We start from the raw sequence: 12,495 nt of genomic DNA on the forward strand, positions 1-12,495 counted from the left end.
TGGCAGACAGACGGCAGGTGAGAGCAGGCTTGCTACTGTTTGTGCTGCCCTGATTTCCAGAAGTATTTGGTTCTTTCAAATCAGAGAGACCCTCAAAATGCAAAATGCAGAAGTGAATCCTAAACACACTTGAAGCTTGTATTTTTGCCTATTCCTTATCCTGACCCTAAATACATTCCCAGTCCATGTTTGAGGAGACCAGCCCAGCAGTGAGATGTGGATTGGGACCTCTGATATTCCACGAGAGGTGAGGGAGCAGAATGCAGGGGCTTGATGTGTGCATATGAGCTGGTTTCTGAACCAAGGATGTGTGGATGGCCTGAGTTATGCTATATAAGCAGTTCAGTGCAGCTGGGACATGCTGCATCACTCTGCTGTTCAAACTGTGCCTGACGCCACCCAGGGAAGATGATAAAATACACCCCGGTACAACTGAAAATATTGGACTTGCATAGGAAGATGGAACACAAGACTGATACCTTAAAGAGTGGCAGAGGTTAAATATCACCTATCATCTGAATTCTGTTCTCTTGCAGGTAAGGCTGTATTTCAGCAGCAGGCAAGCAGGTCTTTATCTTGTTGACCCTACAACCACCACAGGTTCAAAAGGAATCAATACTTTTATACTGTCAGTTGTGACATAAACATAAATTCTGTGCCTAGTTGGCAATGCTACTGCAGCTGCCAGTTTAGCACATGCAGCAACATATTTCTTGTGTGTGCGAGTTCATAAATGGGACAGTGAATTTTGTCTCCAAGAAAAATGGTACTGTATCTATCTCAAACCGAGGATGGCAGGAATATCTCCTCTCACCTGCTCTTCGATGTCTCCTTAAGCTGCAAGGAGGGCACAGAGCATCTAGTCTTTACTTTCCAATGGATTTTGCTGCAAACTGTGAACTCATCCAAACTTTGGAGACACTTTCATGAATAAATGTGAACTATTTCTGGTTTGTGTCAAGTTGTGTGGCTTTGTGGCAGGTATTTAGTGTTCGGTAAACTGCAGGAGGTAGGAAGGTATTTACTCCATTTGCTTAGGTCAAACTTGTTTAAAAGAGAGAAAAAAATGCTTTGAGTCAAGTAAATGTTTTATTCAAGTTGAAACATTTTTGGTTTGGCATTTTTTTTCTTTTAAGAAAAATAGTATTGGTTTTTTTTTTTAAATTCAAGTTAAATTATTTTCAAACGCTGTTCTGGTATGGACATATTTAATCAAAACAATCCATAATCTCCTCTGATCTGCTCTCAGTTTTCCAGAGCTACTTTTTACCCTTAAAGACCAAGGGAATCTTTACTGTGACTCCCAACCTGCCTGATTCTGAGCTTCTGTCACAACCCAAGCGTTCTTTAGCATGGAGGAGTGGGAACGTCCATTCCCCAACACCAAAGTGCTCCCATTGTGCTCTTCAGCCCCATCACTAAAGCACAGGCAAGCTCCAGCTACAACAAACAAATTTTGGTGTCAGTTCAAGGGGCCAACTCCCCTGCACACTTTATCCGAAGAAGGAAGTGTTCCTCTTGGTCTAAAGCCTCTCTGACTGATGTCTTGTTGTACTCAGCTGGGAACAGAGACTACAAAACATGATGAGCAGGAAGCCAGCCTGGCGTCAAAGGGCTAAGAGAATTTGTGCTAGTAGAAGCTGCTTTTTTTAGTAGGTAAAACCTGCAGAAATGAGCAGCGCTGTTGCATTTATGCACTCAGCACAGCAGAGTGAGCAGAAATCTCCATCCAAGGTTAAGAGGTGAGGAATACAACTTGATGAATGACACATGGCGTGTAGAATGTGCAATTGTGGTTGGAAACCAGAGTCAAAGCCCTCAGATGGTTCAACTTCAGAGCATGCCACAGGATTTAACAAAATTGTTCTGAGACCTAGATGGCTCAACCGTCTTATAATTCAGGACTGACGCCCTTGGGGGTAGTCATGCCTTCAGTATCTGCTTGGTTTGGCACTGGTAAACCAGGAGCTGATGCCAGGCAGCAGCCCAGCCGTGCAGCAGCCACTCTAGCACAGCGAGCTCACACCACAAGGGACGGCATGTCCTTGTACAGAATGAGATCATAATTTGCAATTATCATGTGTTTCATTCTACATTTTTGAAATGGATATACTGAGCAAATACCTCCCTCAAAAAAGAACTGTTAAACGATTATATCACTCTGCTCTGTAGGTCAATAGTTTTTTCACTTAGAAAATGCAAGCACCACATTTTAAACTGAGAAGATGGCAAACATGTTGCCTGGTAGCAGTGAGCTAGCAACAGAGCTCTGCACAACGGTGTTGGGAGCGGATGCTTCTAGAAGGCTTCAGCTATTTGCAGCTCCACAAAGCCAAGGACTGCCAGAAGGGGAAAAAGCCCCAAGAAATGCCAGACACCAGGTAGAATTATCTGAAACTTCAAGAGCTCTAGGAGTCCCAGGACCTGTCAATGAGCAGCCTCTATCAGGAGTAAGTTCTAAATGTTCTGTTGAAGGGAATCTCCCCAGGGGAGTGCTGGTATCTGAATTAGCTACTTCTCATCTGGAGGAGCCCCTTCCTTTATGGACTTCACAATGCAGTTCAAGAGAGGAATGCAGCAGTGGGGTTTTTCAACCATGAATACTTTGTCAATATTCAGCAAGCTGTTCCATTTTCAGCTGGCAGCCATTCATACATGGGCAAGAGGACAGGGGAAACACTGTTGTGGCTTCATGCTACTGCAGCCAGCTTTTCTGCTTCCAGTTAATTTAAAAATAAGCCAGAGCTGATTAGTCTCAGAATAGGGGAGCAGTGAGGAGTTGGTCCTTCCTCTTATGTCTCTGAGATAGTCCTTCAACAGCCAACTGCAAATGTCCTGGAAATGTGTCTTCTGTATTTTCCTTCAGAGTGCATCCTCGTTGCTGTCAAATGTTGGATTGCTGTGGCCTCCCATATTTCCCTCCACAGATATTGCCACAGAGTCTGAGAAGAAGGTTTCATTCAGAGGTGGCCAGGCTGGGTCCTGGTCTAACACTCGCTGCAGCCTTTTGTAATGGCTCTTTGACTGGTACCGGAAGGTCTTTTTCAGCAGCAGCCACAGGGGTCTGTTCTCTATGACAGCTTCCTGTAAAAGCAAGAGCAAAAGGACAATTCTGGAGGACCTGGACAGCAGTTTTCCCTCTTCATTCACAGGACACACATGGGGCAAGTAGTGGAGACCCAGATCTCCCACCCGGTCCTGCTCATCCACATTCTTTAAATAGCATTTTGCTGACCACTTCTCATACCAGCTCCACCAGAGCTCTCCACCAGAAAACTGAGACCAGCTCCTCCAGACAGTTTTCAGGATCTGTGTAGAAAACACCAAAGATTGCCCATATTTCTCTAGTCTGGGGCAGGGCCTGATACATCCCATGCACCAGAGGACAGAAAAGGTGGTTGGGCCTTGCACTCCCTTGTATCTGATCATTCAGATGTGGGACTTTGAGCAAAGAGAGAAAGGGCGAGGTAGCAGCAACCACTCTTGTTTTACTAGATATTTCCAAGTTGGGATGAGGAGGAGGGAGAAAGAGTGAGACTTGACACTTTCATCTCTCCAGTTAGTGCTGACAGGTATTTTCAATGAAGCATGCTCACCTCGACAATAAAGGACATAGCGAATGTGACCGCAAGCATCATCAACATGGAGATCCGCCACATGGTAGGGGTGCAAACAAGCTGAGAAAAAAGCAGGAGAAGCTGATCGACAACGTGTACACACACTGGACACTGGTAGGAGCTTGTGTCATAGAATCATAGACTCAGAAAATCATTTAGGTTGGAAAAGACCCTTGTGTCCAACCGTAAACCTAACACTGTCAACTCCACCACTAAACCACGTCCCTAAGCACCACCCACATCTACATGTCTTTTAAATACCTCCAGGGATGGTGACTCAACCACTTCCCTGGGCAGCCTGCTCTACCGCTTCACAACCCTTTCAGTGAATAATTTTTTCCTAATATCCAATCTAAACCTCCCACGGTGCAACTGGAGGCCTACATTTCTATTACAGGAAGTAGTTGGAAGCCTGAGTATTTCAGCTCCACACTCAGCTCCAGCTTCCCACAGCTGGCAGCACTGGCTTTCTGGCTGTAGCTCAACTTATTTTGGAGCTCAGATCCAAAATTTGGATCAGCAGTTTCTCCAGGGCAAGGCTATTGCAGAATTTCTTACTGCCGCTCCCTCCTTTTGTCTTAGCAAATCCACTGTATTCCCTCCAGACAGCCCAGGAGTTTTGCAGTTCTCCTCAAAGGCATTTTAGCCCCTCACAGCTGCAGTGCTGACAATGTCCTGGGTCACCACAGTCCACAACTAGACTGAGACTTGCTTTGAAGTGCCATCTCGTGGTAGATTCTTTAACTGGTTTTGCCTGCCGAGCCACTGCTCTGGGAACAGTTACACTGTGAGGCAGCTTTAGCTCAGCTGCTTAGTATTCAAAATCCAGATCCATTCCCCTTGTCTGCGTTTCTCTTTCCATGTTTCATTATTTCCATTTCTAAATCCACTTGCCAACCCTCATGCAAAGCTACAGGACTGGAAGCAGCATCTTTTTCAGTATTTGCTGTCCAAAGGCACAACACTTCATCATTCTGATGGCAAATGTACTGAAAAAATAGCTGTGCGTTGCTTTTGTTGTTTTGTTCCTGCGATTTCTGCTACAAGGCTGTGTCACAGTGGATGAGGTTAACATCTCCCAGCCTCAACACCCTGTTGCCAGGTCCACTGACAACCCTGTCCTACAGCCGATGTAGATCTTACCCTTCCCTTGCATTTCTCCTAAGATAGATTTGCATAAGGCAACTCCCAGTTTGCATTCTGCCAGACTAAATAAACCAAGCCCTATCAGTATTTATTCATCAAGGATCAAGGCAGATCCCTTATTGCCATGACAGTCCCACAAGTCTTTCTCTACAACTGTTCCAAATCCAAATACTGCTTTAGGAAACTGAGAACTGTCTGAAATTTAAACAGGAAGCCTGAAAATATTTGGGACTAAGAACCAAGAGGTGCTGTGAGTGTGAACTGGCAGATCTTTGCAGAAGGATCTGTGTGCAGAGCAGCACAGCCTGAGAAACACAAGTGCATGGTGCCTTAGTTTAAACTTGCAGGGCCTAGCCCCTTTCCTCTCCTGGCTTCACAACTATCAAGCCATCAACATACCAAGCATGGTAAACTTAGTGATGTCATCTTCTCTTGTATGGACAACGTGCTGAAACAATCAAATGTGCATGTGTAGTTGCCCAGGTGCCAGAATGCACAGATCTGAGTTTGGAGCTACTGTTATCTCCAGGTTCTTCCAGCCCATCATCTAAAGTCCATCTCTTTAAATTTGATTTTCCTTTAGAGGTACCGTGTATCACTGCAAAAGTCTGTGCCTTTTGTTAAAAGCAATCCCACTTACAACAGGACTGGCAGCAGGAAGAAAACCCACCTTGGAACAATACTCACATCCATCTTAGAGTAGAGATCATCAATATCAGCAAACAGCAAGAAGAGGCAAATGCCCAGCTGTCCTATGAGCACCAGTATGAACACATCTGAAGAGACAAGAAGAAGCAAATAAAACCACAGCGTTGTGAGCAATCTCAGCTGCTTGCCTTTACTACTGAAGACTGTAATCATTTTCTGTGTGAAACAGTAAAAAATAAAATCCATTTCAGCAAAAGAAAAGTGAACAGAGTAAAACCCCAGCTTTACTGATCAAGCAGATATAGGTAAGGCTGGGACAAGCCTTGTAGCCACAGATTTAAAACACTAAAAGCATCTTTCATAGAATCATAGAATCGTTTAGGTTGGAAAAGACCTTTAAGATCATTGAGTCCAACCATAAACTTAACACTGCCAAGCCCATCGATAAGCCATGTCTCCAACCCCTAATTCTGTCTCCTCTCAAGATGACTCATTAAGGCTGCCTTAAGTAATGTGATGCTTCTGTGAGCCATCACCACCTTCCTGCTACTCCTTAAAAGTTTTTATTAAACTCCATTTGTCTATTTCAGAAATCCAAATGCCAGGGCCAAGTTTTTAGCATTACAGAAGCACAAAGTGTGGGCCCAGCTCAGAGAGCTGCTGGTCACAGGATGCCACTGGCACTAAAACTTCTGAAAAGTTGGCCTTTAGTCATTAAGAAATCTAATACTGGGTTTCTGCTTTTTTGGCTGGCATCACTTGAGTCAAGTTTTAACTTTTCTCTATTGAATTGACCTCTTGGGTTGACTTACAGATCCCTCCCTTTCTCCCCACACTTACAGTTTGTGTAGACAGGTTGCCTGAAAGGCTTTCCCTTGGAAAACACTAGTGCTACAATGATGCAGTTGATGGTACTTAGCAGCCACACTGTGGTGTTTTCATAGCTCTTGTAGCCATTGTCCATTTGCTCAAGGGTTACATCTCTCATCCCACCATGTCCCAGGCTGGAAATAGAGGAGGAATTCTCCATGTGATTGTTCATCAAGAGGCAGGCACTGAAAAAAGAGAGTCACACCAGTTAGCAAACAATCACTGTCCTGTTTATTTGCCCCTGCTTTCCATACCACTATCAGGAATTCTCCCCACAGCCATGATTTGCTCCTGCTATCACAAGGTTGCAGGTTTTTGGCAATATCCTCAATTTTACCCACTGGATTGAGCTTTCTGAACTTGGCAGAGCCTGAGCTCAAACCTACTTGGATACTCTGGTCTTCTCTGCAATCAAATACTCCTCTTTGTGCTCAACAGCAGCATTCTCACCACATGTGCTGTGTTGCATGGAAGACTTGCTGGAGAATGTAGGGACCTGCAGACAACACTGCTTAATATGTCTGCACCCTGTGAGGAAGCACAGGCTCTGCCTGCAGCTGCCGATCAGGCCTGTAGTTAAGCTGATTAATAGTACCATGCAGACCTGTCCCACTTGGGTCTGCCCTGTGGCACCCAGCGTCCCAAGAAGGGGACCTACCTGTGTATATCAGTCTTGGAATACCAAGGCTGCTCCTGGACCACCACGAACCCGAAAATCTGCATGCTGAGGCTGAAGAGGATGTTAAGTACAACAGAGAGCAGCAGCGGGGGCGAGACAAGTTGGCTAGGAGGCCTGTAGGGAACCAGCTTTGGATAGGCACCCGTGAAACTCACTGAAACACGCACAGACATGTTTATTAGTGTGTCCAAAATACAAGCAGTGCTGCTGTATATTACTGTTATCAATGGCCATCACTTTTACAGTCTATAATATTCTTTATAACACATACAAATACTAGTATCAAGTATAAAATACAAAGGTTTTTTCTTACAAAATCTTAATGGCCACAGAGCAGGTTAATTAATGGTGTCTGACTATCATGAGGCTTTTTGGAAAAGAAAATATTGGATTTTTATTTGGCTACTGTCAGGACCAAGGGTATAAGGATATGCTCAGGGTCTCCTGTTCTCTTTCTGTCACTTGTCAACTATGGCTTGGGATTTTCTGTTGCCCATGTTCTGTGCATTCTCCTGGACTAAGCACCTAGTGCCTGGTTATTTCAGCTGGTGGAGGACTGCATTAGCTGAATCAACAGGTTTTCCTCTGTTCTTAGGTTTAACAAAGCTATCCAGACTTTGAGTAAAACTGCTACACAGAAAGACTTGATGCAGTGTCCCAAATGGGCTACTTGCAAGCAAGGTAGCTTTTAGCACCTGGTATTGTGGCTGAGCCTTTTAGGCTTGATTTAATCAAAGCCTTTTCCAGTTGTCTATGTTCCAGCAGAGATGGAAGACAGCTATGTACTTTTGATATGTGCTTTTCATGCTCCTACCCTTGCCATTCCTGATTTTGAATCTCTTCCTGCATTTATCTCAACCACCGCTTCTTTCCCTTTCCCCTCTAACATCAGTTTCCTCTCCTATTCTCGGATTACAGCTTCTTGCTCTGTAGTGTCTGACATCTGTCTTTTCTTTCCTCTCCATTTTTGTACCTCTTTCCTCTCATATCTCCTGCCTACACAGCTTCAAATATGAGTTGGATTCCAAACAGTCAATCCCTACACTTTTTCATTTGTGCACGGATCCTTAGGTATCTTCTTGATCTGCTTTCTCAAGTCAACAGGAAAAAATCTGAATAGACTTCCCACTTCATTCCTCCTTCTAAAGATAACATCCCAGTTACCCACAACCTCCATGTTCAGCAAATGCACCATTAAGAATTACCCATCTTATTTCAGAGCTTTTCTCAAACAAGAGACCTCTTCTACTAACCTAAACATCCCGTACTCTACATAGTCTCTCCCTTTTCTTCCTTTCTGTACACACAATTATGCATTTCCAAGGAGCTGAAAAACATTTTCGATCATTCTCGCATTAATACATAGGATGACTAAGGGGCTTACTTGTCACACCAATTACAGTGGTAATAGCCAGATCTTGGAACAAAAATTGGTAATTCCCAAAAGAGTTTAGTTGCTGAAAAGAACACAAAGAAAAACAAAATCACAAATCAGACATTTGCCATGGGCTTGTTTATATCGTCTTCAGAAAGCTGTATTATTTTCATGGAGCTAATGCTCTCCTGTTTGTTCTGAAACGCTAGTCAGCAGATAAGAAGACCACACAATCCACCACCCTGCAGTGAACACTCTCATTTTGTGCATTGTTCAGACTAACAATGCTTCCAGTTCCCTCAATGCAATAAAAAAGAAGGCTATTTGAAGAGACGGGCTTTCTCAATGCTGGGTGACTTCTGAAAGCAAAGCCCTCCTCTCTATTTGGGAAGAAGCCACGCAAAAATGCTTTAAGGCACTCTAGGGGATTTTGCTTACTGTCAAGCTAATTCATGCTTTAAATGCTGAGTAAATTGCAACAACATATGCTTATGCCAGATTCTCCCTTTTCACAGACATATGCCCTCACCCAAAATACTGTTCAGTATCTCAGCATTCTTTTTGCCCAGCTTGGATCTTGAGCCTGCTGGCTGAAGTTAATGGGAAGAATCCAGTTTTCAGCTGAGGGTACAGGAGGACCATATGATCACGCCACAGAAATCTGCAGCTCAGATAAAGGTAAAGCTCCATACTCTAGTTTTATTGTGGCTTTTATGGATTGTTTCTCCTACAAGGGAGTAGTAGCTCATCCAGTTCTAGCCAACACATTTGCAAGACATACCCAGTACAGCAGGAGAACACCAAGGTACTGAATGGTGCTGTACAGCGCCATGTACTTGAACATGCAGAAGGAAGTGACAAGGGCAGCACGGCCTTCCCTGTGTGGAGACATGAACAAAGGACACCAGTTAGATGATGGGTCTGCTCCTCTTGCCAGTCCTCTTAAAACGCTGTTCAAAAAGAAGGCATGTGTCACAAGCAGAGATGTCTCCACTGTAGATGCCCTCCTCCTGTAGCCTTGAGATAATTAATGTATCTTAAAGGAATTTGAGATGAGAACTAGGCAAATGGCGATTTCACGGTCAAAGGCATTTATTTTTTCCTGTTCTGGCCTGGTGGGAACACCCAACACTAATATTTGAGAGGAGTGGGAACTGTCTCCTTTATGTAACAGGAAACAAACCCCCATGCTTACCTGATTAGCTCTGGCACACATGCTATGCTGGGGGTTCGGGATGTGAAAGGTGAAGCCACAGATGCCTCCTGCTCCGACAGTGATATCCCTGCATGTGCCACTTTCAAAGCCTGAAAGTTAATTCTCCTTCAGCACTCACAGACCAGGAAGACACAGCAACTGATATGTCAGCCAAGAAATTACCCCTTGTTACATGATCCCTCCTGTGAACAGCAGCCTCTTTTCACTCCCTGGATGTGCTCTGCCTGAAAGGTTCCTCCAGTGGGATGTGGTTGAGGCATCACATCCAGAAGAAGAATGGGAATGACAGCATGGGAAAGCCCACCTCCCATAGAACCCAAAGTCATCCACCACCAGCTGCAGAAGACACGTTTGCCTCTGCCTCCTTTGTCAGCCCTCACTTGTAATCACACCTTATGTAGACAGTCTAGGTTCTCTGCTTGCTTCCCCCAGGAGAACCCTCGGGACTTATTGTTAAGGCAAGTGAGTGCTTCACTGCCTAGGTGGCATTGCTCCCACTGACACAAGGATGTGCAAAGTCATGGAGTGAACTAAACCTGCCCAGAAGGGAGTTTTGGGTCCCACCTGAACATGGACCCTTTTTTTTGGAAAGAAAAAAACAAACTAACCAACTAACTAATTAAAAACAAACAAACAACCCAAAACACAACACACACACAAAAAAATTTCTTGTACTTCAGTAAAATGTACATTTATAAAAACCTTGTAGGGCTGCAGCTGTTCCCCATGGAAACTTCTCCTCACCTAAGTCTTCTCTACCCCCAGACACTGAAGATGAACACCAGTGGACAATCTGGAGAATCCTCTGGTGGTTTTTGCAAAGGAAATTAATCAGTCCTTGAGACCACAAACCACAAGAATCTCTGCCTAAGACAGCTCTTGCAATGTGAAGACCACACTGTGGCCTGAATAAGAACTGGCACCAGTACATCTGCTCTGTGACTAAGCAGAGAACTCACATCTCCAGTGTGTGCTCAGTATGGGGTATTCTACTGGCATTGCATTCATTTTTCATTTTTTAAATAAATATATTGTAAAGAATTGTCACTTACCCCACAGTCATTGGCTCCATCTCCACACATGCCCACAAAGTAACTGAAAAATAAAGCAACCTACAGTTCAGTGCTGGGGAAAATGAGACCTATAAACAGGAGGAAATCAGAGCCTCCTCCATGCAAGTCATTTGTACAAGTCATGCAAGCCTTTTGTTCAAAGCCCTTCTGGAAAGCTGAAAGACTGAAATACAAGCCCAGGACCATGGACTGTGCATGTGCCTTGGGCTTGCACCTCAAATGTGCCTATAGTGAAGAGTTTCTGCTATGACGGACTGAAGAATTCATTACCATGAATTTTTATGTTCACTACAGCAGACTCAGTGTCCCACCCTCACTGGGTGTGAGGTCAATCGTAAGAGAGGAAAGGGCTAATGCTGGCAGCCCTGCTCAGAAAGGAAGGATTGCAGGCACTGGTACCTCATGTTCACTAGGAATAGACATGAATTGGTGGTTCAGGGAGGCCAAACAGCAGTTGGGATGCTCAAAACTGCTCACACCAGGCTGATAATTCTGAAGGAGCCTAAAGCTCATCCTGTTCTAGGGCAGGGCAAGGGGCCAGCTAGTTGGCTGGAGGTCTTCAAAAGATTTGGGAAACAGCTGAACAACAGGCAACAAAACACCTGGGACTCACAGATATATATACACCTCTGCAACTGTGAGCAGCACATGACATACTAATCCAGACTGTCCTGCCGTGTCTCCTAACCCATCACACCAAGTCAGTAACAGCGCAGTAAAAGGACTGCCAGCACTTGAGAAGCTGCAGTGCTGGGAGATATTCCCAAAAATCTTGGGTAGACAAGTGCCCCTCCTTCATGCACAGAAAGTGAAGTAAGGATGAAGGATGATGTGAACAAACGAAAACCAGAATCATGGGAGTGTTAGGTCTTTGATAGGTTGCCAAAACAACATGAACTTCAGCATCTCTTCTTTAATAGGCTTTTGCAATTTAAGTGCCAAAGTGTGGAAGTTTCAGTTTTGTGCACTTTCAGGGAATGCTATGTTAGACAAAAGCTAACTCTTGCTAGACTCTTTTCAAGCCTGGAAATTCACCAAACACCTCTTAACTCTTAGTGCTCATTATGAACTTACTCCAGCTTTTGAAACTCTTCAACAAGGCTGGATTTTTGACCAGGAGACATTCGAGCAAAAACTGTTCCATTCAGCAGGAGCTGTAAGGAGAAAAAAGGAAATTATTTTTAAGCACTTGAGGCAAGCATCACAGTGATTTCAGTGATTATCTGGAACAGAAATCACCAAAAATTCACATTTCCAAACAACTCACACTAGACTCCAAAACAGGAAAGGCTGATGATCAAAGATAAAAGGTATATTAATTAATATTTTGAAAAAAATAACAATCAAAATAAGGACAAGAGGCCTGGTGTGTCATTTGAATTACCTGATGAACAGAGATTACCAGGCAGGGATTTACTAGAAGACAATTCATGAGACTACCCTTTCCGTAAAACAGGCAAGTCATGCTGAATTGCATACATATGGGCACAAATGTTTTAAGTTACGTCCTCACACCATGAGGCAGGTTTGCTCCTCTTATACGCAGGAAAAATCCAGGGATTTTCAGATCCCTGTCCATATGTTAATATCAGAGATTCATCCAGCCCATTAAGTATTTCAAGGTTAGAATTACTCCCAAAAGATGTCCTGGTACAGACCTCTTCAGCTAATTATACCAGGACAATCCACATCTACTGAATGGCAAGCTGCTCCAGTTAAATAATCCAGACCTTACCTTTGGAAGTAAGTGCCTGAAATGTTGTGCTATGATTTGGTAAGATTTTCCACTCATAGCAAAATGATACTGGCCCGACTCCAATGCTGGCTTGATTCTTCTTTCAGTCTGACTGTCATTCTCCTATAAAAAAGAC

At 44.0% G+C, this 12,495-nt stretch overlaps 1 protein-coding gene across 6 annotated transcripts in view; it reads right to left on the minus strand.

Annotated features, from left to right (window-relative positions):
- Window positions 1-1,070: 1,070 nt before the first annotated feature.
- The window catches only part of LOC102091932 (probable cation-transporting ATPase 13A4), a 44,874-nt gene continuing 33,449 nt past the window's right edge, over window positions 1,071-12,495 (minus strand). For 4 of the 6 annotated variants that reach the window (XM_065073645.1, XM_065073642.1, XM_065073643.1 and 1 more), the window contains 11 exons: window positions 12,360-12,482; window positions 11,699-11,778; window positions 10,604-10,646; window positions 9,531-9,640; window positions 9,117-9,213; window positions 8,345-8,417; window positions 6,940-7,114; window positions 6,252-6,466; window positions 5,451-5,539; window positions 3,597-3,677; window positions 1,071-3,084 (listed from right to left, as the gene is read on the minus strand). In XM_065073645.1, coding sequence (XP_064929717.1) covers window positions 2,863-3,084; window positions 3,597-3,677; window positions 5,451-5,539; window positions 6,252-6,466; window positions 6,940-7,114; window positions 8,345-8,417; window positions 9,117-9,213; window positions 9,531-9,640; window positions 10,604-10,646; window positions 11,699-11,778; window positions 12,360-12,482 — 1,308 coding nt within the window. In that variant the 3' untranslated portion in view covers window positions 1,071-2,862. Of the gene's footprint in view, window positions 3,085-3,596; window positions 3,678-5,433; window positions 5,540-6,251; window positions 6,467-6,939; window positions 7,115-8,344; window positions 8,418-9,116; window positions 9,214-9,530; window positions 9,641-10,603; window positions 10,647-11,698; window positions 11,779-12,359; window positions 12,483-12,495 lie in introns of all 6 variants that reach the window. The other 2 variants (XM_065073644.1, XM_065073647.1) reach the window with 2 other exon arrangements.

This window comes from Columba livia, chromosome 9 (genome assembly GCF_036013475.1).
Source record: "Columba livia isolate bColLiv1 breed racing homer chromosome 9, bColLiv1.pat.W.v2, whole genome shotgun sequence".
NCBI classification, from domain to species: Eukaryota; Metazoa; Chordata; class Aves; order Columbiformes; family Columbidae; genus Columba; species Columba livia.